This window comes from Salvia miltiorrhiza, chromosome 1 (assembly GCF_028751815.1).
Source record: "Salvia miltiorrhiza cultivar Shanhuang (shh) chromosome 1, IMPLAD_Smil_shh, whole genome shotgun sequence".
NCBI classification, from domain to species: Eukaryota; Viridiplantae; Streptophyta; class Magnoliopsida; order Lamiales; family Lamiaceae; genus Salvia; species Salvia miltiorrhiza.
Window position 1 is genome coordinate 59,737,708 of NC_080387.1, and position 26,216 is coordinate 59,763,923.

The window sequence follows — 26,216 nt, forward strand, 5'->3', positions numbered from 1 at the left end:
TGAGTTGTAAGGGGAGCACTAGCATCACCAGCCAATTTTTAAAAATGTTCTTACAATATACTTTCTTCGTCCCACGAATCTTGACACGTATTTTTTTTGAATCGTCTCACGAAGACGTGTCAAGATTCGTAGGATGGAAGGAGTATTTCATAATTTTAAATTTAATCTATTTGAGCACCTCTCGTCGCCAAAAAATTCGATTTAACTCCTTCATACTTATTTTTCTGCATGCACCTTTAAGAGGCAAGCTAAAGAGCAAACGGGCAACTCAGTATGTAATAAAATGAGTGGGAATTTAAAATGTTAAAATTTAAAATGCCCCAACCCTTACATCATATGTAAATAATGTCTTATTTTATAAATAAAAATATTATGCTCAAGACTTAAATATTCTTGATACTGATGACTTTGTTTGATTTTTTATTAAAGTCTTATACATTCGATTGATTTGAGAATTATCAATCAAAAATATATAAAAAAATTAAATAAATGCATATGGTTGCTTTGTTCAAGCCTTAATTTTGACAATTATAAATCAATCCGATCCAAATGATTTTTAGAAAAAGAAAATTGAAAACATTATGTTAAAAGGGATAATTGAATAAAATCAAAATTAAAAAGTTGACAAAAAAAATGGAAAATATTTCAAAGTTCCTCATAGTTTAGTTAAAAAAAATGTTCGTGATAGTTGGTCGGCGCCCCTCTCTCTCTCCATAGCATGGCAAGAGTTTCTCTCTCTTCCCCGCCAAAAAACCTCTCCATCAACAGCATCCACACAAGGATTCAACGACTCCGAAAACGTAGGTTTTTCAATGTCGCTCTTCTCCACCAACCCTTTCTCACTCCTAGACTCACCCTTTCACCGATCAAAACCAAAAAAACAGAAAAAAAAAATTAAAAAAAATTAAAATTAAAAATTAAAAACTCAGATCAACGGAGATTTTGCTTATGTGTTATTTGCTCCGTTTTAAGATTTCGGGAGTACCCATTTCTGAGAGGTCTTTCTTGATGGAAACTGTTTATTCGTGCCGCGGATTTGTGTTCGAAACTGCGATCACGAATTGGGGTCATTGAATGAAAATCAGAATTTGGTGTTGAAACTTTTGGTTCCTGAAATAAGATGGTATGTTGTTGGTGCAGGAGATTGTGTAGATTTTGATTTGAGTATGCGTTTTGCATGTGTTTTAAACAAATAATTGCATGAAGATTATGAATATCTTTTGAAACTCTTGCTGAAATATTTGCCGAATCACGTTTTGTGATCTTGAATCTTCTTCATAGATTAGCTGATATCCATACTTAGAAGCTTGTTGTGTTTTACTTTTATTTAATCCAAGTCTCTGGAAAATTCATCACATTCGGCCAAACACTAAAAGAAATGAAAGAGAAGTTGGTAGAGAAAAAGAGATTTCAAAATATGAGCTCCACACAATAGGTGCATTGTGGAAGCATGATTCTGGTGTAGAATTTTAGGAATCACTATTAAGTGAAGTTTCTTGTAGTTGAACTCGTGTATGTGTGAATGCGAAGAAAAGAGTTGTGCCTAGATACTGTAAACGTCTCTTGTATCCAACTTATGCACTTACTTTCAGCGGAAACTCAATAATTCTTGCAGGGCAACCCAGCCAAAGTATATGAAGGTTCTCATATTTGGGTTGAGGATCCGGAGTTTGTTTGGATTGATGGGCGAGTGGTAAAGATTAATGGGGACGAAGTTGAAGTTGAAACATCTGATGGAAGGACGGTAAAGTGGCTTTTTTTCTTTCGTTGAAGCTTTCCTCTTCTGTATTGAAATGGTGTTATGTTATGTATACTTTTAGGGAAGGCGTATCTCTGAAAAGTGCTATAGTATACCTCCACCTCAATTGAATAGCTCATAGCTTGTATTCTATAGATCAGAAAATCCTTTTTGAGTTAGCTTCTTTTATAACTTCTTGACATTTCAAGAAAAGGCATTTTCCAACAAGATTTGTTTGCATTGAAACAGAGAAGAGATGTTACCATAATTCAGTGTAACAGACATACTTTTCTTCTATGCACACTGCTTTAACTTAGTACAATAAATCTGTCAAGGTTAATCAAACTCCAGTCTAGTATGATTTTCTCCACTCTATGATTATTATTATTATTATAACTTTTCCATCAACACTTGACATCTGTTTTACTCTTTCCATTTAAGGTTTCTGCTAGCATATCCAAAACATACCCGAAAGATGAAGAGGAGCCTCCTGAGGGATTCGACGACATGACCAAACTGTCTTATATGCATGAACCTGGAGTTCTGCATAACTTGGATATAAGATACCAGACTAATAAGATTTATGTAAGATGATATTTCTCTTCATTTCTAACTTTTATGTTCATTCTACGTTCATTCTGGTGAGATTAACATTGAGCCATGAGCATCTTCTTTTTCATAATGTTTTTGCAGACTTACAGTGGGGGAATTCTTATTGCTATTAACCCGTTTCAAAGACTTCCTGACTTATACGACATGAAGATGATGGAACAATACAACAGAGCACAATTTGGTGAACTGAGTCCACATGTATTTGCGATTGGAGAAGCTGCCTTCAGGTGATATATAGTCTGCCACACTCTTGAACTTGGTGATTTTGTCAATGAAAAATAAATTCCAGTTATGTCTGAGTCTTGTAAGATAAATTAGGGAAATGATGAATGAGGGGAGAAGTAACTCAATACTGGTAAGCGGAGAAAGTGGTGCTGGTAAGACTGAAACTACTAAGATGCTTATGCAATATCTTGCCTATTTGGGTGGGCATAAAGGAGGTGACGGGAGATCTGTAGAACAGCAAGTTCTTGAGGTAGATTTTTCATCTAAGTTTCTGTTTAATCACTGATAATCTTATCATTCATGGTTTCTTTTCTTTCAAAATATCTTCTTGAAAAGGTTCTCTTGTAAAATACTTGTTATATTGATAATGCTTTAGGATTAGTAAGTAGCAAAGTTTGACTAGTTGAACTGGTAGACAATATCTCTTTTTCTAGAGTGTGTGCTATGTGTATTGTTTCATTTGTACAGTAAGAGGTGTTTCTACAAATGAAGTGTATACTGTTTGACAAGTAGGGTTTATAAGTTAAAAATGTGGTTAAGAAATACTTCCTCCGTCGCCAATTAAGTGTCCTATTTTGAAAAAGTATTGTCCCTGAGTAAGTGCCGTATTTAAAATTCTATGCAAAAATGACGCCAAACGGCCAAATTTTTATCCTTGTTCAGTTTTTTAATACTACTATGACTTTACAGACTCTTCATATTCCCCACAATAGTTAGAGGCAGAAATAGTAAAATTACCCATTTTCTTGGTATGTGAGTTTTGACAGTTGGCCACACTAATTCTGAAACGTAGGGAGTAGTAGCATGCAAGCATTCAGGATAGGGTTGCCTTTTGAAATATTCATGGGAAGTACTTCCTGAAAGTTATCAAAGCAAATAGGCTTTTGTCTGATACTGTGAAATGCTAGAGGAAATGTTAGATTGATAATACCATATTGATACACATTTTAATAGAACATCTACTTCTACATTTACATCTATTTATGGGAAGCTTATTTAGTGATTCTCTTCAGTCAAATCCAGTGCTTGAAGCATTTGGAAATGCCAAGACTGTCAGAAATAACAATTCTAGGTGAGACCTTGCTTGGATCCTGCAGCAAAAGTTTTGAATTTGAATCTAAGTAATAGCAGTCTGCATTCAAATTGCTGATTAAGGTCTGATGATGCAGTCGATTTGGTAAATTTGTTGAACTTCAGTTCGACCATCATGCAAGAATATCAGGGGCAGCCATCAGAACATATCTTCTCGAGAGATCTCGCGTCTGCCAAATTTCAGATCCTGAGCGCAATTACCACTGTTTTTACCTTTTGTGTGCAGCACCACAGGAGGTAATCCGCTTTTACACCATCTCCCTGAATCTTCTTTTTCAAAAGACATTCATCATATTTCTGAGTATTTTTGTCAGGAAATTAAGAAGTATAAGCTAGGACATCCACAGACATTTCACTACTTAAACCAATCTACTTGCTTTGAGCTAGATGATGTGGATGATGCTCATGATTATTTGGCAACAAGGAAGGCCATGGATGTTGTTGGAATCGGTCAAGAAGAGCAGGTATGATTCTAACAAATTAGGATCTCCTTTGTCTGATATGCTCTCTTTTTGCCAATAGTTGATATTTTCTTATTGTACAGGATTCAATCTTTAGAATTGTTGCATCTATTCTCCATCTTGGTAATGTTAGATTCGCCAAGGGGGAAGAGACTGATTCATCGGTCCTCGAGGATGAGAAATCAAAGTTCCATCTTCAGACTGCAGCAGAGCTTCTAATGTATGAATGGAACATTTGTACTTGCAACACTCTTTTTTTCTCATGAGTGTAATAATTTCTGAGAGTGTAATAATTTTCGATATTAGGTGCGATTCTAAAGCTCTGGAAGATGCATTATTGAAGCGTGTGATGGTGACTCCAGAAGAAGTTATCAGAAGATGTCTTGATCCTGATGCTGCAATAGTTAGTAGGGATGGATTAGCTAAGACAATATATTCTCGCTTGTTTAACTGGTATGATACTCGTGCACTATGCTGCTATATTCTTACATTTCTGAAAATTAATCAAGTATTCATTTTCTGGTTTAGCTAATTTGACGTGGTCTCCTTATGTAGGTTGGTAGATAAAATAAATTTATCCATCGGGCAAGACTCGTCTTCGAAATGTCTAATTGGAATCCTTGATATATATGGTTTTGAAAGTTTTAAAACTAATAGGTAAGATTTGATTGATTAGAGAAACTCTGTTTAGGCACTCAAACTAACTAAAAGTTTATGGATGCAGTTTTGAACAGTTTTGCATTAACTTTACCAATGAAAAGTTACAGCAGCATTTTAACCAGGTATTCAATTCGACACGCTAATTAGCAGCTGATAAATCTATGCTCAGCACAATACTGAAATTTTGTTTACTCTTTCATCAGCATGTTTTTAAGATGGAGCAGGAGGAATACGTCAAAGAAGAGATTGCCTGGAGCTACATAGACTTTGTGGATAACCAAGATGTTCTAGATCTTATTGAGAAGGTTGCTCTCTGTAATACTAAACCATTTTGCTCCAGGCTACATTATTTTGTTATCACATCATAGTTTACAGATAAATATAGACATGGTCTAGTGTGTGGAACTGCCCAAGTTATCTATTGATTGTCCTCTTCCTTATATTTGATCTCGAGAATCTGCAGCAAAAGCAACTCGTCTTATAACTGCTTTTGATTGGATGCAGAAACCTGGAGGAATCATTGCTCTTCTTGATGAGGCCTGGTACGGTAACACATGTCTGCCTTTAGGTAGCTTGCAAAGGATATGTGCTTCAAGCTTCTGCTGATTCGGGACTAATTTTATTTGTTCTATTTCCAGTATGTTTCCGAAGTCCACACATGAAACCTTTGCCGAAAAGCTTTATCAGACATTTAAAACCAACAAACGTTTCATCAAACCGAAATTGTCACGTACTGAATTTGCAATTGCTCATTATGCTGGAGAGGTAAACTGGATTTAATTATTTTTCTAGTATGTAGTTTTGGATTTTTTTTTCATTTTTATTGAAAATTTCCATCTTACTTTTTATCCAAGGTTCAATACCAATGTGATCAGTTTTTGGACAAAAACAAAGACTATGTTGTTCCTGAACATCAGGACCTGTTAACTGCTTCGAAATGCCCATTTGTGGTAGAACTTTTTCCTCCAATCCCTGAAGAGACAACCAAATCTTCAAACAAGTCTTCTAAATTTTCATCAATAGGTTCCCGCTTTAAGGTAAGTTTCTTTTCTCCTTCTTTCCCTTCATTACTGTTCTAACTCATTTGTTGTAGCTTCTTAAAAGAAGGTTGAAGCTGATAGATTGGTTGATTGGTACAGCTGCAACTCCAACAATTGATGGAGACGCTGAATTCTACAGAACCTCACTACATTAGATGTGTGAAACCTAATACCCTTTTCAAGCCTTGTATTTTTGAAAATGCCAATGTCATGCAGCAACTTCGTTGTGGTGTGAGTGCTCTTACTTGTTGTCATTCAATAACTTTCTATGTGCTTCCCAAACTTAGTACTATCTTTTGTCTACTGGCAGGGTGTTTTAGAAGCAATTAGGATTAGTTTATCCGGTTATCCTTCTCATAAGACATATGATGAATTTTTTCAACGGTTTTCTATTCTGGTGCCAGAGTTGGAAGCAGAGTAAGTCGTTTACTTGATAAAGATATGATCTTATGTGATCACCCTGATGTAATTAACTCTTTTCTCCCCATACGAGCAGCGCTGATGCAAAAGCTGCATCCAAAATGATTTTGGAGAAGATGGGCATTGATGGGTCTCAGGTATTAATTTCTTATTATGCTCAATATAGAGTTTTCCTTTGTCCGGAACCTGGAATATAGAGAAATTAAGAAGTGGCCATTTTCTCTCTTGCTGTCATTTTTCTTAACTCGAAGGCTAGTCATATTTTATGTGTTCAATTCATAATTACATTTATTTTCAAATAGAGTAGAAGCTATTCTAGTTTTTAAATCTTCTTCTGTAGCATCTTTGGTGGAAGGGATCATCAGTAAACAGTTGGAGAAACTGGCTGATAGGAACTATTTTGTTAGGAAAAGTTTCAATTTTATCTTAGACGAAAAAAGTAATCTTGAGGCCTGAGTCATAATTGATACAATTCCAATAAGAATCGAAAGCTCAAAAATTCGTCATAGTTAGCTCATATAAAAAATGTCACGCAATAAAATTTTGGCATCTACGTAGGTTTAAATGTATTTGAAATTTTTAATTCTGGCCGAATTCCAAAAGGTTCAAAGTTTATGTATTAACTGACCAAATAAATAGTGTTGGTTAAAAACCAAATTTTGGGTATGCTTAGTGTGTTTACAATCAATTGTGAAAAACTTTTTATTAACTTGCCTTTCTATACGAACTTTGTTTTCTAGCCAAATTGAATTTGACAGGACTCTGTTACTATTCCCATATCCAGGGGCGGATCCAGGATTTGAGGTTAGGGGGGGCTGAATTTATTGATCTACGACGTATGTAGACATTTACACGGGGGTTTGGGGGCGGGAGCCCCCGAAGCAAATTTTTTTGAACATTCCGTACACTTTATTTTCATGCATTTTTTTAACAATCACTTAATATAATTGCAATTCAATTAATTCAACATCAAGTAGATTGAAAGTATACAAAACAATACTTTTATGCATTCTTTTAAAAAAATATATTTCATTTTCTAAACAAATAAACTAACTTTCATTGTTAATAATTAGTAATTTTACTTTTAACTTTAGAATGGACTCAAATTCAACATTAAAAATTAATTAAGAAAAAAAATAGGATAAAAATAACATAAATGTAACAATTAACAAATCAATGTACAATTTCAAAGAATTAATATGGATAGTTGGATATACTAGAAATAATGTATTATATTTTTTCTTCTATTTCTTATTTATATACACATATACATATATATTGATATATTAAGTGAAATAAATTTCTATATTAAAAAAAAAAAAAAAAAAAAAAACTCAAAAATTGGGAGGGGGCTTCAGCCCCCCCTAGCCCCCCCCTGAATCCGCCACTGCCCATATCTCAATGCAACAAGTTTTCTAGAGATTAGTATAGATAAGCAGGTCATAGAACAGACTAAAAGTGTGGGGAACAGAGACCTTGTGTTAAATGCTTTCTCTTTTTGATGGCACGACTCTTGCTCTTGCATTTCTTACCAATATTTTCAATGCCTGTCCAGCTGTCACGTGGCTTATTTTTCAATAACAAAACTATTTGTATTGTTTCCTTATGTTTTACGGCTTTGCTTCTGTTTTATCAAGAAATCATGTGAAGTATAATTTTGTGATTGCAGATAGGAAAAACTAAGCTCTTCCTCAGAGCTGGTCAGATGGCTACTTTAGATGCACACAGAGCATTAAAACTAGGTGATGCAGCAAAGGTGATACAAAGAAAGACTAAAACTCATAGAGCCCGACAAAACTATTCTTCCACGGTCAAGGCAGCGGTTGTACTGCAATCTATATGTAGAGGTTTGTTTCATATTTTCCGATCTTCTAATGTATTCATAGGGGAACCTGTTTTTTTTTATACTCAGACTCCTTAACTAACTTAACTGAAAATTGCTTACCTCGTGTATGCTCATCGCTGTCCTTGTTTTTGAGCAAGTTAACGTTAAGCTTATAACCATCATGCAAGCTCATATTTTTCTCCCGTGGCATCAGGAATGCTTGCTTACAACTTTTATCAAGTTGTAAGAAAGGATGCGGCAGCTCTTAAAATCCAAACAGATTGGAGATGGCATAAATTCAATCAGAACTACAACAGACTCAAGAGAGCAACTATTCAATTGCAAGCTATCATAAGAGCAATGGCTGCGCGGAAGCTGTATGATTTCACAAAAGAAAACAAAACAGCAACTGTTATACAGGTATTTAAGTTTTATGCTTTCTCTGCAAAAGTAGATTGATGTTCTTCCTTGAATAATAGACCCTTTTTTTTCAGTCCCGGTGGCGCGGCCATAGAGCTTTTTCATACGCCAGGCGAGCCATTAGGGCAACAGTTTTTATCCAGAGTGGATGGAGGAGAGTGGCAGCTACGAGAGAGCTCCGGCAACTGAAAGTGGTAGGCCTAAGAATTCTTATATAGCTAGAACTGTATTTGCTATGATTGTATGAATTGTAAGCCTGATATTTTTCAGCGCTCGTGCCAGTTGTACTGAACAATAGAAATCTCATCTAATTATTTTAGTTTAGGATGCTGATCTCATTTAGAAACTTTCGAACTTACTCCCACAGAATGCATGTGCATTTATGTTATGCCTTGTGTTGGTTGATTCTATTTTCTATATGTGTCTGTCAACTGACTGCTTATGGTTATAGTGCAAGTTTCTATATGTATCTTTCAATTGACTGCTTATGGTTGTAGTGCAAAGAAATTATATTTTATATTCTATTATCTTCATCCACACAGGAAAACAGACATGATTATATACGAAATGAATATTCATCTCTGATATTGCAATTATCTGTACACTAGTGATAGTTTTGTTTACTATTTGTAGGCTTCAAGAGAAACAAGCGCACTTCAGGAAGCAAAGAGTAAGCTTGAAAAGCTAGTGGACGAACTGAGATCACAGTTACAGATGGAAAGACGTCTGCGGGTAAATAACTTTCTTTTGCATCTTTCTGTAATGCAAAGTTTAGTCTGTATCTGTGTGCGTGTGCATACGGAGGCACAGTTATACCCTGATAAAGATTTTTGCTTCTCAGCTTTATAGATGACTTACATGCTTTGATGTTATCAACTTATTGATTAAATGCTAGACCCTTGTGCTACTCAGTGCTTTTTGACTAAGATTGAGAATTCTTGTGCCAGGTTAGCTTGGAGAAAAGGCTGGAGCATTCATTGGATGTTGTGCAAGACCAAAGCGAAAAAACAAATAATCTACTTGAAGGTGAAGCTGCAAGAAATAATATGCTTGAAGGTGAAGCTGCTCATATTGCAAGTGATGCTGCTCGCATTGCAATTGATGAAGCCTTCTCAATCATGAAGGAGAAAGGGGTTCCAGTTGGAGAAGATTTAGAAATGACTGAGGACTCAAGTTCTGATGTGGAAAGATTGAAGGTAACAGTAATCAGATTTTATTATACTCCATGTAAATGCTTTCTATATATTCTCATTGATTCAGCACTCTTTATCGTCTAATTTACAGGGATTGTTACAATCTGAAAAGAAACGAGCTGATGATTTGGAGATACGGTATGCTGAAGCTTTGGAATCAGTTGATGGAAAGCGGCTGAAGTTAGAAGAAACCGAAAGAAGAGTTCACCAACTTCAGGAATCACTGAATAGGTACCATAACTCTTAAAAACCATTTTCGTTCATCATTTTCTCCCAGAGGATCTTATGCCTCTTGATTTTTACTCGATAAATGATTATTATGCCAGCTATACTCTGAAAACAGGCTATTATTTCTCTTGAATTTTATGTTGATATAGAACTAGAAGCTCTGTATTTTCTAGTGTAAATGATTGGACAGACATTCCCATCACCACCATATAACGATGCTGAAATTCCATGATAAAGATGACTACAAGAGAAAAGGATGTAAAAAGTGTTACTTCATTATGTTAAAGATCAAATATAATTTTAGTTTTTAGTGAAATATAATATTCTTAAGAATTCATATCAGTATATGGTTGATGGATTTTATTCTGATTAAAAGGTTAACTCAGCATCATTTAACTAATATAAGATATGATCTAGTGTGCCTCAGGATGATGTACAGCATCTCTGGTCAATTCTCAGAGCTACAGATGGTATTGTGTGCATCCACCTCAAGTTCAGCTTTGGGGATTGTTTCTAAGGATGAAAAAGGTGATAGTTCTTCCACCTCTTCGGAAACGACATCTTCCGATTCTGATTTCACATTCCCTGCCCCTGCTTCAACTCCAGCAGAGTTTTCTTCTGCGAATTCTAGTGCACTTCAGCTCATTGTTCAGGATCTTTCAGCAGCTGAGGTTTCAGGTCAGTCTAGTCCCTGAGAGGCCACAAACACTGAAGTTAGGACTTGATCCAGCAAATTTTATCTCTTGCCATACGACCGTAAAGAAATTAAAATGTTTGTCCCAATTCTTGATATCAATATTAGAGTCATTTTTTCATTTTATACTTGTTCTCTTCTCATTAGTCTTCTATGTAACACATTTGGTCCAAATCTTTATTCCCTTCTTTGTTTGAATAAAATCGCGGTAAGAAACTACATTATACTTTTCTTTTCTCTTGATGGTTGCATTTTGCAGGAACTGAAAAGTGGAAAAATGATCGGGAGGGGGCATTCGATGACTTTTTCTGATGGAAGTTGTTCCGTCAATGTGTTGTGTCTATATCTTCCCCAGTTAGAAGTTAGTTGGGCTAGATTTTAACAATTTGATATGTCACAGCAGATACCGCAATTAACATGGAACACCACCCACTTGTTGTACTGACACATCACACATGTATATAAAGAAAATGTTTAACATCAACATTTATAAGTTTCTTCTACATAACTAATTGACACGAGACATGATAATGCAGGTTATAATAATATACTGGCATACAGTCTTCAAATCTAATTCAGCTTTGTATCAGTCATTTAGTTTAGCATGATTATGACCTAACTGGAGATTTATATAAATTTCTTGAGTCAATAATGATCGCTGCAAAACCCAGAAGCTCAACCCAATCTAGTTTGGCTTTTTGCAATGTGGTGATAATAGTCTTCATAGCCAGAGTTTAGTATATCTGAATGTTTATTTTAACAGAGGAAAGGTTGTTAGTTGGTAGATTCAATTACTGGTAAGATCTCATCTTCCATTTCTTGAAAAGACCACTGTCTGAAGTTATTACAATCCTTCTGCATTGCCATTCATTTATTCATGTCATAAAGTTGAGAGTAGTCAATACCTTTATATACATCGAAAAAGATTATATTGTGTTCACTAGACACAAGTTTGTTGCTATGCTTGTATTATGTCGGTTAATAAAATCTAGTTCTTCCATTTCTTAATGTCTCCTAAGCCAACTTTTTATGTCATCAGTGGTTTGCTTCTATACTTTAGGTTTACTAATAATAGCTTTCCCTCACTTTCAAGACGATCCACCTCCGTCGTGAGTGCCAGTGGATGGATTGCACGCACTAGAAGCAGCTTCTGAGTGTACTAAGTCAAATTCCCATCATCCATATTTTAAACCTCTGTAAGACTTCAAATTTCCAATTTGGTAGTTTTGTCATCTATCTCTCGTCTCTGCTAAGGTTCCTTCCGTTTGAATTTCCAGCTTGTTTTTCGTTCATCTTTTTAAGACACCATAATCTTAGTGAACAATTTTAGTGAGAACTGGAGCTCTACGCAATAAATAAGACTTAAAACATTTTGAAAATCTTGTATGATGATCTGTCTTTACTACTATCCATTAGCTCCATATGAAAATTTCTGTCCATACCGTAAACTGCTTGAACAACCGGGGTTCCAGATAAGCATTTTAGCAGAGAAAAGGAAACTAATCAAATGATATATGGTCCTTGTTGGGCTTTTGATGACATTATGAATCTGCATCTTAGAACACTCTGCAGGTATCGTCTTCTAATAAATGTAAAAGGTAGTCATGCCCAATCTCCGCTTCTGCTTGTACAATTTCTACAAGGTAAACTTGCGCCCATCTATTTACTTAGTGCTGAGACATGCTTTAAAATCCAAATCTCTTGTGATCTATTCTATGCTTTAGTTGGCACTGGCTTATTTGTTTTCCATGTTTATATATGTTGCTTTGTATTGCGTTTTGCTCAATCGGATTTTTTTTGTTCTGGCTTTATTGATTCATCTCTTTTAACTCAAGGAGTCATGATCGAAATGCATGAGCAGTAGTTGAAGAAACTTCCCTGTCTTCACCCTCCAACTTGTGACAGGCTATTCTTTTGATCTTTTTCTTTTAATTTTCCATTGATATATTAGAGTCAAATGATACGAAGTTGAACACTTGGTAGTAGATGTAGCATCTGTGTGTTTGCTTTGATGAGGTCTACATACTAATGTAACTGCTATTGTAGAGTAGGTTTTAGTGTCACCAAATAATTCAACTTGTTTGTTGTTGGCTTCTTGACTCTGCAAATCTTCAACTGGTTGGGAGATGAACGTCCAAAGATTTTGACAGATATTTTAATATGCAAGAATGGACTCTTCTACCGACTTGGGGGATTTCATTTTGCTAATTATTAGTAATTGTGAAGGATGTGTATATAAATAATTATAGATTCTATCCAGAACTATGATGTTTTTATATAAAACGTTATGACTTCTGTGATGCACACATATTTTTCATTTTTATCTTCTTTTTTCTTTAAGGATGTTTTTTGTTTTCTTGTTAGATTAATGCAATGTGGCCTTGAGCCGAAAGAAAATAGTTTTCTGCAATTAACTTTTGATTAGTTATAGTATTTGTTGCTTTGCTTTGCTTTGCATATCTTCTATTATTTGAATTTATTTATTTATTGCATATTGATATAATATATAAGTCCGGCCCAATTTTATAACTGGCCTGAGCCGGTTTAGCCCACTTTGGAAGCGGGCCTGAACTGAGTTCGCGAGCGTGTGAAGTCACATATTCTTTTCTACACAAATTTTTGAACTTATGCTATCAAATTTTCTTTTATTTGGATAATAATATAATTCACTAGAAGGATGTAAATGTCTTAAACGTAAGAAACTAGCTAGGCAAACAAATGTATTTTTTTGGAATTGTGAATATTTTTGTGGCCTAACTAAGAGCAAGAAGCCTTTCTCAACCCCCCAAAAATATTTTTTCCAAACAAAAAGAGAAGAAGAAATAAGAAGCTACACTGTTTATTGTTGCATGCATTAATGATACAAATAAGCTATATACGGTCCAAGTTGCTAAGGGTGATGTCAATGGCTTAGTACTGCTTGTACATGTTTGGTGGTGAAGAAGAAAACAAACAAAAATAAGAAAATAATCTTTTTTTTGTGGACAAACTGCCAATTTCTTAGTCAAGCCGGGATGGGATGCACGAGCACGAGGTTCAGTTTGCCTTTTTCAATAGAACGTACATGTACTTTATGACTAATTAATACTCTTTCCATCCACCGAAATTTAATATTTTAAGTGTGTTTGATAATAAAATAAATAATCATTAGATGTTTGCTTATATTTATTTGGGTTAATTCTCTCTAAATCCTTAAACTATAGTCATTTTCCGTTTTTTCCCTCAATCTTTAAACTTCCCACAAAAAACCCCCAACTTTCAATTTTTCCTAATTTTCCCATGACGGGTTTTCCGGCCAATTTCGGGTACACGTGGAACCGGAATTAAATGACGTGGAATCGCCGGATTCTTAACAAAACGACGCAGTATCTAAGGTACATAAACGACGTCGTTTTTTCCTTGTTCTTCTTCAATTTTTGACGGTGCCGAGGCTGACGAGGTCGGAATAAAGCTCCGGCGCGCCGGCGAGGATTTTGAGCTTCTGGAGCTCTTCGTGGAGCTCGAGCTCGGAATCGGCGAACTTCTTCGGGTTGTCCGGGTACTTGAGGCGGGCGGCGGTGTTGGCGTTGAGGCGGCGCTCCAACGAGAGGGCGAGCCTCTTTAAGGTTTTGAGGTCGAGGGTTTCGATGGCGTTCTGCTGCGATTTCTCGAGGGCTTCGAGGAGCGAGAGGTCGATAGGGGCGTCGAATGCTGGGGAGCCGGAGCGCATTCGTTTCTGAGGCGGCGGTAGCTCCATTACGTCGCCGTCCCCAGTATCTGGGCGGTTGTGGCGGTGAGAGAGAAGGGAGAAGCCAGACGGGGGAGAGGGGGACGAAGTGGGTTTTCAATTGGCGCTTTTGAGGTCTAGAGAGTTTGGTGGCGGCTATCAAGGCTGCTCACCGGAAGTTTCAGAGAGAGAGATGGGCTGAGTTTTGTTGAGGGCTGGTCTGGGGGACGGCGGCGGCCATGGTTGCTGTCGCCGGGAGTTTGATTGAGAGACGGAGGGAGGCGGTGGCGGTGCTCTTCGCCGTTGCCAAGGAGGGACAGCGGTGGTCGATGGCGGCTCCTCGTCGGAGTCGGAGGAGAGGGAGTTCTGTGAGGTCTGGGCAGCGGCTGGTCTTCAGCTGCTCCGCCGGAGAGTTGAGGGAGGGGGAGAGCCAGACGGGGGGCAGAGGGGGAAGAGAGAGAGAGAGAGAGAGAGAGAGAGAGAGAGAGTGACGTGTGAGGGTGGGGGTGGGGGTGAGATGCCACGTATACGGTGATTTGGCAAGAATAACGCCACATAGGAAAATTCCGACACCGGATTTGGCCGGAAAACCCGTCATGGGAAAATTAGGAAAAATTGAAAGTTGGGGGTTTTTTGTGGGAAGTTCAAAGATTGAGGGAAAAAACGGAAAATGACTATAGTTTAAGGATTTAGAGAGAATTAACCCTATTTATTTCATATAAAAAATTGATCAATTTAATTGAGACGACCCAAAAACAGAGACGGATCCACGGCTCCCGGTACGGGGGCACGTGCCCCCACAACATTTTCTATATATATTAATTATATATGTATATTAATATAAATTTTATTATATCTTATTATTGCCAATCCCAAAATTCTATAATTATAATATAGTTTCATTAATTATAATATAATTTTTTATAAAATTCTGTAATCCCAAAATTAGTGTAATTATAATTTTTATTATAGTTTATATATTTTTTATTAATTATAATATAAATTTTTATTGTCGAAGGTTTCAATTATAATAGACTTGAATTATTATGTAGTAATTTTTTTAACATATTTTATATATATGAAGTAGTTATTTTGTGCCCCCATGACAAAAAAATTATGGATCCGTCCCTGCCCAAAAAAAAAATTGATTAAGTTAGTTGGAACCTAGGAAGTATGTCGAATTCAAAAGTTACTCAATTAGTGCTAGCTATTTGGATGAAATATGTCCATATAAAATTCACGGTCAAAAGTTTAAATCTTATAGGTATTGAAAAATCTATATTTTTTAAAATTCATAATATTTTAATAAATTTATAATGGATTCATTTATACGATAAATCTAATCTAATTTGTATAAAAACTATTCCCTATACTCATATCCTAATCCTTTTGAAAAAGCTTGTGATAAATGGATATTCAATTATTTATCTGCTTAATTTGCTCTTCAGATCATAACTCACCTTATATTTTCCTCAATCCAGAAAAATCTTCCAAACTTCAACGTCAATTAAGAACAGTGGAGAATTGACCTGTTTGTTTCTGTTTACAATTTGAAGGATTTTGTAAGAGTTAGGTAAGAAATGGTTAAATCTATTTGAAAATCAAGAGGAAAATTATGAATCACAAATCCAGTCATTTCTTCTTGAATCCCAATTTCAAACCTCTAAACTTTAATGAACAAATTACTTATTTTTTTAATCTAGATCTTCGATGTAGTCAAAATTTTAGATTAAACTAAATCTGTTAATTTGGGCACGAGCACTATCAAAGATAATTGTCTTTGATAGTGCTCTATAAAAAAAGGGGGTATTCTTTTTTTTTTACTTTCTGAAATTTAATGATTTTTATTTTTTGTTCACGAATACATGAATTTAGCGTATTTTCTGATTTTTAACACTGAAAAAAACTATCTTTTTTTTTTCAAACGAGGTCGTTTGATATTTAAACAAATTAATAAAAAGAAAATGCAAGCAAAATTGTCATATCATCAAAATAATTAGCCATGTAAGCAATAAATTACATGAAAGTTGTCGGATTTCTTATCGGTGTCAAAAATAAATAAAAAAAATGTTAGATTCATTTATTTATAAGCAGAAAATAAAAATCATATAAATTTCAAAAAATTAAAAAATTATATGTATTTACAAACAAATAACCCAAAAAATATTATGATAATATTTTGAGCGAGATTCACAATATAGAAGGTAACCGCAGCTGACAATCTATTTTTCGAATATAATGTAAATTTTGTTTGGTTGGTTATTTACTTATTTGTGCTGTGGTGGCGAATAAATGAATTGCAATCGACACACAAAGAAATTTATGCTCTTTTAGGGAACCATCAATTAATTTTTTTATTTGGAATATTAAGTGAATAATTACATGTTATATTTATAATATTTTTAAGTTTAATTTAAAATAATCATATAATTTATAATAACCATATAAAATATTAACGATTTAAAATATATTTGATTATTTGTCCATTAAACATCGTCAGATATCAATCTGTACGTTATATGCATACATATAATTAACAAAAATACAGTATGAGAATCTAGTAAAAATAAATGAAAAATACTATGAGAATAAAAGATTTGGTTGAATAAATGGATCGTTTTACACGAGGTAGCCCCAAGTCAAAGCCACAATAACTTTACTCTTTATTGAGCTGAGAAATGAATTAGCGAGAAAACAACACTGATTTCATGGCCAATTTATTTTGCAACCCGATTTCCAACCTCATTTAACTTACAAATCCAAAGCAAGTAGGAGTAACTTTTTCTTTCACCCTCCTCCAAAGTCAACATTCATAACTCATCTTTTCCATTATAAAAACTATAATAGTAATATTTTAGTTTTGGATCAATCAATTCCTTAAGCTACCCTTTTTTGGGCAATTTAATACTTATTTTAATCAATAAAGCTATTTTAATTGGGCAGTACCCCACCTCTTGAAAATACAAGCAAAAGTGAAAGGTTTTGTGCTTGTATTCAAATCCATTGAACCATGCTTCATTATCATTTACTTGTCACTAATCATTATTAATTAAAGCTTGTATAGATATTTTAAGAATACTTCATTTATACGTGTCAATTTTCTATATTAATCCAATTTTCGGAAAGCATAAAAATGAAAATTTAGCAGCAGTTCCCAGGTGCGGCATTCGGCGGAAAAAAATTGTTTTTTTGAACAACCTTTCAAACAAACTCTTTTATAATATAATACACAATTTGAGAGACCAAATCATATGATCCAAAAGGGAGAGCACAAAGGTCCAAGAGATCGTTTGCTACAAATAATGTAATATCTTCCACATATCACAATCATATAGAAAATATATCTCCAATAATCAATATATTGTGCTATAAATAGTTCTTTGATTTTTTTTTTTTTTATCATAGTTACTAACTGATGGTATACGCACGTACAAATTATGAATTTAAAAATAATGATGAGTTGTAGTATAAATTATTTTTATTCATGTTAACTATAAATTGATTTGATTCTTTACTAAATAGATTATCGAAATTGATTTATATATGAAACAATATCTTCTTTTTATAATGGAGTAATACTTTTTTTATATATGTATACAGTAATATTTTCTGTTTATTATACATGTATTGCTATAATGCTTCTTTCTATGACTATAAATCATAAAATGATCAACATTCTTTATTGATTTTTCATCAATAGAAAAGTGTTAGTTTTTATTTGAACAACTTTCTTTAATTTTTTTTTATATATACTATATATATTTGTTGATGTTTGTTGATGTTTTTTTGTTTTTATGCGTTCGTAAGCCGGGATTATTTAGGGGTGATGGTGAGGCCGGAACTTCTGAAATAATTCCAACTCCGCTTATGAACGCTGAGTCCTTTAGACGAGCACTCTTTTTCCTCTTTAAGGTTTCCCTTGTTGGGTTTTACTTAAAGAGGTTTTAATGAGGCTCGGCCCTTAGTCTGCTCTCTTGTGCTTTCAAGGGTTCTTTCTAGGTTTTTTCTCTTTTCTTCTTTTAATAAAATTCCAATTTAATAAGGTACTTTTTTACAAACCTTAAAGTGGATATATACTATATATACCTATAAATTACTAAACTATTTTTAAACTTTAAAGTAAATAAAAATATTAATTGGTATAATTTATAAAAAAGTACACACTTTTATAAATAAATTACTTTGTCAAACTTCCACTTCGCTCTACGGATGTGTATGTTATACTAGCTTTCTTTTAGTTGCACTATATTATACTTGAATCATAGCACTTAAGTACTTAACTATTGTATTGTTGCACGAATCAAATTATGGGTAATCATTTGGCTAGATATATATTAATGAAAAAATTAATGTAAAATCGAAGGATCTATTAATTAATTGAAACCAAATAGAAGTAATTTGACAATCCAATTACTAACAGAATGCAAAGTTCAATAATTCAACATATATTGAACCGAACAAATATTGGGGGATAACAAAAAAAAAAAAAAAAAAAAAACAAGAAATTTTAAAAATCTATTTATATATTAGTTCTATAAGATTTTTATATATAATATTAAAAACTACTAAAATGTGAAGAAAAAAAAGCTAGATTTTGTAATATATAAGAAAGTCGAGCTAGCTGATTCTTGGTCTTATAATTTGTTCGCAAACAAGAATGACAAAATTAAATCACCCACATTATAGTATTACTTATTTACAATAAATGAGAGATAGATAGTCCTTAATATTGGTGTTGATATAAAGATGAAAAAAGCATAAAAAAAATAAACTCATATTGCATAAGCCATTAAGAAATGTCTCCTTCGAACCATACACACAGACCTTCCATGTCCCCTCTCTCTTCTCTCTCTCATATATCTGCACCATTTTCTAGTCTGCTCGTGCGCTTGAATTTTCTTTAAAAAGCCTCCCTGCAAAAGTAGCCAGCTAATCTTCATAGTATTTCATTTTGGATCATCAATGGCGAGCGGAAGCGGATCTCCGTGCGGCGCATGCAAGTTCCTCCGGCGGAAATGCGCGGCGGACTGCGTGTTCGCGCCATATTTCTGCTCGGAGCAGGGGCCGGCGCGGTTCGCCGCCATACACAAGGTGTTCGGCGCCAGCAACGTGTCGAAGCTGCTGCTGCACGTGCCGGCCGCCGACCGCTGCGAGGCCGTCGTCACCATTGCCTACGAAGCTCAAGCCAGAATCAGAGATCCTGTCTACGGCTGCGTTTCTCATATATTTGCCCTCCAACAACAGGTTAATTCTAAATTCATATCTAGCTACCTAGGTTTTTATTATTATTATTATTATCTCATAGCCTAAAAGCCCTAGCTAGCTAGGTTTCATCGTCATTAGCTCCTTAATTTTTTCTTTAATTTCTAGTACAATTAATTAGCAAGTTTGTGATTGGTGTGGAAAAGTAATTAAGTTAGTTAATACTGCAGGTGGCGTATCTGCAAGCGCAAGTGATGCAGGCGAAAGCTCAACTAGCACAAAACTTGATGGATCAATCGTCGTCGCGAAATGCGGATCAAACTCAATGGAATTCATTTCCGGTTCCCAATTACGGCAACTATTACTCCAACATCTCGCCGCAGAGCTCGCTGGACTCCATCGACAGCCACCTGCAAAGCAGAGACGACGCGGCGTTTCAGCACTACTACACCAAGAAGCGGCCTTCTCAGACTGATCTCACCGACCTCCAAGCGCTTGCTCTTAGAATGATGAACAATCAAGATAATTAAACTAATTTATCAATTAATTACTTTTCGTATTTTAATTAGTCTTAGTGTGTGTGTGTGTGAGAGAGAGAAAGAGAGAGAGTTAATTAACGTTGTTGGGATGTCCGATCGGTGTTGCTGAGCTGACTGGGGAAAATGAAAATCTTTCTCTTAGAATTGGGGTTGTATATAAAGGAGAGAGATAGAGAATCTATATGCAGAGAAAATTGTTGTTTTATCATGAACTGAAAATGGTAGAGTTTACGTACTCAGTCATAATCTTTTTCAAAGTCTGCTTCTCTCTATCTGCAAAATCGGAATATAAGTGATTCATCATATTGTCTAACATAAGATTTTTATGAAATACTTCCTCCGATCCATTTTCGAATAAGTATATCCTTAACTCACATATATACTAAGGAAGCAGTGACCATATTTTACTCTTTCACCGTAATATATTATTGCATACAAAACTTCAAAGTCAAGAATTTGCATAAATTAATGACAAGTTTGCAATCATTTTCCTATGAAATTTCGAAAGAAGACTCTTATGCGGGACAAATTTTATTTCAAGATAAACGTTAATTAACGCTTATCCATGGATAAGGAATAGGAGAACAATTTTTTTCTCCTCTTTTTTCATCTTCTTCATGTGCAAGTCCTTGTTGTGCATACCTTCGAAAATTAAATCAAGGTTTTCAATGTGTTGTGAGAAGTGGAACTATATCATTTTCAATAGATTTCGATATGATATAATAACTTTAAACGATTATTTAAAAAAAAAAAAAAGAACTTTAGATACGATTAACCTTAAAGAACGATGAAGCACAAAGAGACTTAATTAACTTAAAACCACTATATTTGCTGGCGTTGTGTTCAAACTTTTCTTTGAACATCTAACTTTGTTAGGATAAATCACACTGATATATAATTGGTTAATGGGAGACGAATAATTCGATCGTCATAAAATAGTATAGTTTCTAGAGAATAAAATCACGTACGATTTTAACTTTGGGAGCTAAGGTGATACTATATTTTCAAACTTTCCAACTATATATATAATACTAGTTAATAACATCGCAGCACCAAAAAAAAAAAAAAAAAAAAAATCTCCTGTGCTCTCAAGGATTTCTTTGATTTTTTTTCTTTTCCTTTATTAATAAAATCGCAAAAAAAAATAACATCGCAGCACCATTAATAATTTAGAAGACAGCCCATGATAAGCCTAGCTTATTGAGGTATATTGAAATAGAAACATTGGAATGTGAGTTGAATTTGTTATTTTTTGTCCTTTATCGGACAATCGTATATTATAATGGCACGAACGGCTTGTTAAATTCTTTATTTAATATATTAACTTTGCATTATTGGGATACGTTTGAATTCTTTCTTGTCTTTTTCATTATACTAATTAATTAAGAAGAAACATTTTTCATTTAAGTATTGATGGGGCGTGGTGTTTAACGAAACCAACACCTAAAACTATACGATGAAACAGTAAACTATACCTATTGGGACTGATCGGAAGGAGCGAAGTAGAATGATCGGAAACTTAATACGAGAGAAAAATGACTGTTGTATTTGGAAAATAAGAGATAGCGTAAGAAATAATACACGAGCTCGGACCCTATTTATAGATTTACAAGCGGAGGGGTAAAATAGTAAAAACATCTTCGGTGCATGCGTCCTGCGTGGTGGAAGGGTACGTTGGTAATTTCGATAATACGCGGGAGACCTTCCCGCGCGTTTATTGGCTCCTCTGATGGAAATGTCTTCTCTGGCGAAGGCGTCTTCTCTGGTGATATTGACATCTCTGGCATGAGGGACTCCTCTGGTAAACACGTCTTCTCTGTCGTGAAGAACTCCTCTGATAAACACGTCTTCTCTGTCATGAAGAACTCCTCTGATAAACACGTCTTCTCTGTCATGAAGAACTCCTCTGGTAAACACGTCTTCTCTGGCAAGGGCGTCTCCTCTGGCGGTAGTGACTTCTCTGATGGAGTTGACTTTTCTGATGACGATGACCTCCCTGACGATGGTGACCTTTCCGGCGCGGATGATTTCTCTGGAGGAGAGGGCTCCTCTGTCAAGAATGACTTCTCTGGTGCGGATGACTCCTCTGGCTAGAGTCATTCCTCTGATGGATGAAATCCTTCTGGTATAAATGGTTCTTCTGACCCATACGGCTCCTCTGATGAGAGTGGTTCCTCTGATTTGTACTCTCTCCCTACTCTGCATATATTGCTCCTCACCAACCACTCCCCCCTCTAGTCTGGTTGAACCGGGTATTCTTCGTGTTCAACCAGTGGTGTGTTATCAGCATCAAAGCTTTGTTATTTTCCTTGGCCCCTGTAAATCATAAAGACATAAGCATTTTGACATTATGAGAGAATAAAAAGAAGCCCTGTAAATTGTTCTCTGGCGTTTTTGTTACTCCCACCCCCTGGTCTGGCTAGTTCACTCTGGAGAGATGCAACTAGTCAGAGGACTCGCCCGCGTGGATGACGTCATCCGCATTAAATGTCTGCCCAGTCTACAGTATTTTCCCCGTACCCCGAGGTTACTTTTTAACCTTCGCGTCCTTTCGCCTTTCCGTAAAAATTCTCATCCGTTGATTTCTTCCGTATGCCACGTGCCGTTCATCCCGCGTGCTGGTGGTTACCCGCGTACAATCTTACTTAGCCGATTCGAACTCCCCTTTTTTCCCTATTCTTCTTCTCCAAGTTTTCCGAGCGAATTTTCTGCATTTTCCGGCGATTTCCTCACTGTTCCGGCATTCTCCCGCGACTTTTCCGCTCCAGGTTTTACCGTCCATCTTTCTCCGGTCTAGGTAACTCGCGTATCCTCTTCACTGCAATTTTGTGTTTAATCGTAGTGTAGTGGTATAACTGTTGGTGCTCTGATTGAGCGTGCTAGAAACCCTAGGGTTAACATCTCCCATCATGGCCTGCACCTCCGCCCCTCAACCCTCTCGTTCGCCCTCTCCTTCTGCCCAAGACCCTTCATCTTCCTCCCCGTCGCAGCAAGATCTTGAAAATCTTCCCTCCCCTTCTGTTTCTGATGAATCTCAAACTACACCCCCTCCTTCTCCACCTAAGAAAAAAGGGAAAAAGCCCCGCCTACCCCCCAAACGTATTCCTCCATCCCGCCTTAGTGTCGCGGAGGTGGAAAAATTGAAAAGCAAATGTAGGCGTCCTGATGGTTTAAAATTCGAGGCCTTTTGTAAGGATTCAACGCCTCCTGAAAGCCTTCGTCATCCCAAGGTGATAGTTGTTTGGAAAGCTCAAATAGATGCTGGTTTGAGACTCCCTCCTCCTACTCTGCTGGTTGATGTTTGTAACTATTTTCACATCCCCTTTTTTCAAGTCGCTCCTTCTGCTATTCGGAGATTATATGCCTTTCATGTTTTGTGCCGGGCTCACGGTGTTGGGGACACCGCCAAATTGTTCTGTCAGACCCAGACCCTTCGTATGCAGGGCAATCCCTTGTATAGCTTTGCTGCCCACCCGAAATATCCTATCACCTTCCTTTCCTCTCTGAATTCTTTCGATAAGGGCTTCCTGGAATACTATTGTTATGTGCGCACCCCTTTCGGCAACTGGCGCGATTATGGTGCTTCGGAGCTGGAATGGCATACAAGTCGCACTACTTATAAGCCAGCCTCTCCCGAAGTCCCTTCTACCCGTGACCAGAGTATTATAACTCACCTTAATGCTATGAATAAAGCCCAGACTCTAGACTGTAAGTACCTGGCCGAGAACAATTCCTCTCTGGCATATAATGGTCTGTTTCCCCTGTATCCAGCGAGATCAATAGGTAAAAAATATACATTAGAAAACACATTAGCTTTTGTTACCCTGCTTTTAATGATGTGAACTTTTGGTTTGCAGATATGTCTTGGAGATCGAAATGTGGGGACAATTTGCCTGACACCCCTTCTCTTGCTGGCAGCGGAGCACATGGCCCAAGCGGTTCTGCTTCCAGAACAAGTCCCTCGGAGCAGCCTGCTGGTTCCCAACTGATCCCCATTCCCCCTGTAGTTGAAATCCCAGAGGGAAATGTGGAAGCCTCGCACTCCTTTGATGCGGAGGAAGTTGATGTGGGGGCTCTTGTTCACAGAAGTGGGCGCTCCAGTGCTGGTGATGCCGCTGGCTCCCGCGAAGAAGATATCCAAGTCGTGGATATTACCGATGAGGTTCCTTCGCCTGATTCGGCTCCAGATGCCACCCTTGCTGATCTTACGAAGAAGCGGAAGAGAGGTTCCCTGATCTCTATGGGTGAGAAGGAGAGACAGGAAAGCCTGAAAAAGACTGGCAAGTCCTCAGAGCCAGCGAGGAGGTCTGCTGGTGGTGTGAAGATTCTCACTCCTGCTGGGGACAAGGGCAAAGGGCCAGCGAAGAAGTCAGCTGGTGGTTCCAAGGTTCTCCCCTCTGTCGGTGGAAAGGGTAAGGGCAAAGCTGCAATGCCCTCGGCTGACGAACCAGAGGATCTTGTTCCTGGACCGATTTCGAGCTTATCGGGGCAGGAATTGATTGACGCCTTGATAGCTCGTGTCCATTCAAAGGACCAAGAGAAGATGGGGAAGCTGACCCGACCGGCTTTAGCTACTCAGCTCTGCCGGTTGGCTCTTCAGGTATCCTGCATGTTATGCTCTTTATTAAGAATTTTTTAAATTACTAACCTTTTTATGGTTTTGTTGGAACCCATTTTATCTTCTTGCAGGTGGAGTCAGGGATGTGGGGGGCTGTTAAATGCATCCATGACTACGAAATGGCTGAGAAAGAACGGGAGAAGGAACAGGCGGACATCGCCAAGCGTGATGATGATGTCGCCGGGGTAGTAGAGCGTCTGAGTAAAGCTGAAGCGGAGATCGCTGATCTGAAAGATAAATTAGCTCAGGTGGAGGTGGAGAGAGCATCCTTGGCCTCCGAGTTGTTGAGAGCCACAAAGGAGAGCCACGAAAGCTTAGTCAAGTTCAAAGCTGGTTATGAAAGAGACTACAGGGAAGCCAGGCGGGGTTGGAAGAGGATACTTGTGGAAGCTCAGAACCGCGCGTTCGTTTTGGGGGCTCGAGATCAACGCCTGGAATATTTCTTGTCTCCACGGGGTCAACATTTCCTGGGGTTGATGCTGGAAGGTACTCTGGATGCTTTCAAAAAGACTCCCGAGTATTTGGCGGATTTTGGACCCCTCTTTGCTTATGTGATAGAGCAAACAGCTTCCAAGGCATTGGAGATGGCGGGGGCCACCCCGGAGCAACTTGCCACTTTGAATTTCAAAGCCCTGATGGATAATCTCCAGGATGAGGAGATAAATAAGCGGATGGGGATCCCTGCGCATTCTCCAGAGAAGCCAGAGTGGTGGTACCCGGTGCTAGAGAAAGCCATTCCCTATTTTTCTCTTGGGATTGGATCTGACTTGCTACCTTCTGCTCCCATATATGCGCCTGCGTTCTCTGCTACCCTGGCGCGCTTTGTGAACCGGCTGCGGGATCCCTCTGGCGAGAGTTCTCGAACATTTTCTCAGTTCGGCCTGGAGCCTCCCCTGCCCTCTGACTTAGCGGCTTCTGCCTTCACCGACTCTGCCTCTTCCTCTGCCGCGGTGGAACAGCTGTTCAATCTGTACCAGAATGAGGATCTGTATGTGCAGGAGGCTGCACCGTTGTTGGATTTGGGAGTTCGTCTTCCCCAAGCGAAGGAGACTGGCCTGTTGCCCGTGTTCTCAGAGAAAACTATTTCGGGTCATGCTTCTGCAAGTGGTGTTCCTTCCCGGGCTCCCTCTGCCTCTGCTCCCGTCTCCTCTGCTGTTGCCCAAGCTGCCCCTGTTCCTCCCTCTTGATGTTTCCCCTTTCTCTCCTGACTTTACCAAAAGAGAATTTTGTAACTCTTTAATTTGTACCAATTAAACACTTACCGCCGGTTTTTGATGTAAAGCTTTGCTTCTTGAGCGTGCTTTAATGAAATTTCGTTCACCTCCTTGCTTCTTTTATCTCTGTTATTTGTGTTGTTTTCGCTGCCTGTTGAGGTGGGGTTTATATTTCCGTCTTTCCCCTGTTGATTTGAATTGGTTTATTATGATTGTTGTTGATGCTTCTCTAATCCCCTCCCTTGGAATTGCTTTAATTTCTTGTGATGACTCCTCTTCTGCGGATTGAGACGACTCCTCTGGCGAGGATCGTGACGACTCCTCTGGCG

The 26,216-nt window shown here is 37.1% G+C and overlaps 2 protein-coding genes across 2 annotated transcripts; both read left to right on the forward strand.

Moving 5' to 3' along the window:
- The first annotated feature begins 721 nt into the window (after positions 1 to 721).
- LOC130999626 (myosin-9-like) lies at positions 722 to 12,925 on the forward strand. Its single transcript, XM_057925215.1, has 27 exons — positions 722 to 1,123; positions 1,616 to 1,744; positions 2,180 to 2,323; positions 2,432 to 2,577; positions 2,669 to 2,825; positions 3,589 to 3,647; positions 3,745 to 3,904; positions 3,982 to 4,131; positions 4,212 to 4,348; positions 4,435 to 4,581; positions 4,684 to 4,785; positions 4,853 to 4,910; positions 4,992 to 5,093; positions 5,293 to 5,330; positions 5,427 to 5,553; positions 5,643 to 5,825; positions 5,928 to 6,059; positions 6,139 to 6,245; positions 6,325 to 6,385; positions 7,918 to 8,095; positions 8,288 to 8,493; positions 8,568 to 8,687; positions 9,127 to 9,225; positions 9,441 to 9,689; positions 9,778 to 9,917; positions 10,342 to 10,592; positions 10,868 to 12,925. The coding sequence occupies exons 1-27, from the start codon at positions 1,121 to 1,123 to the stop codon at positions 10,918 to 10,920; spliced, it is 3,438 nt and encodes a 1,145-aa protein (XP_057781198.1). The 5' UTR covers positions 722 to 1,120; the 3' UTR covers positions 10,921 to 12,925.
- Positions 12,926 to 18,967: 6,042 nt separating this feature from the next.
- Positions 18,968 to 20,294, forward strand: LOC130999669 (LOB domain-containing protein 16). The gene is made up of 2 exons (XM_057925277.1): positions 18,968 to 19,558; positions 19,747 to 20,294. Exons 1-2 carry the CDS (start codon positions 19,277 to 19,279, stop codon positions 20,044 to 20,046), a joined length of 582 nt encoding a protein of 193 aa, XP_057781260.1. The 5' UTR covers positions 18,968 to 19,276; the 3' UTR covers positions 20,047 to 20,294.
- The last annotated feature ends 5,922 nt before the right edge of the window (positions 20,295 to 26,216 follow it).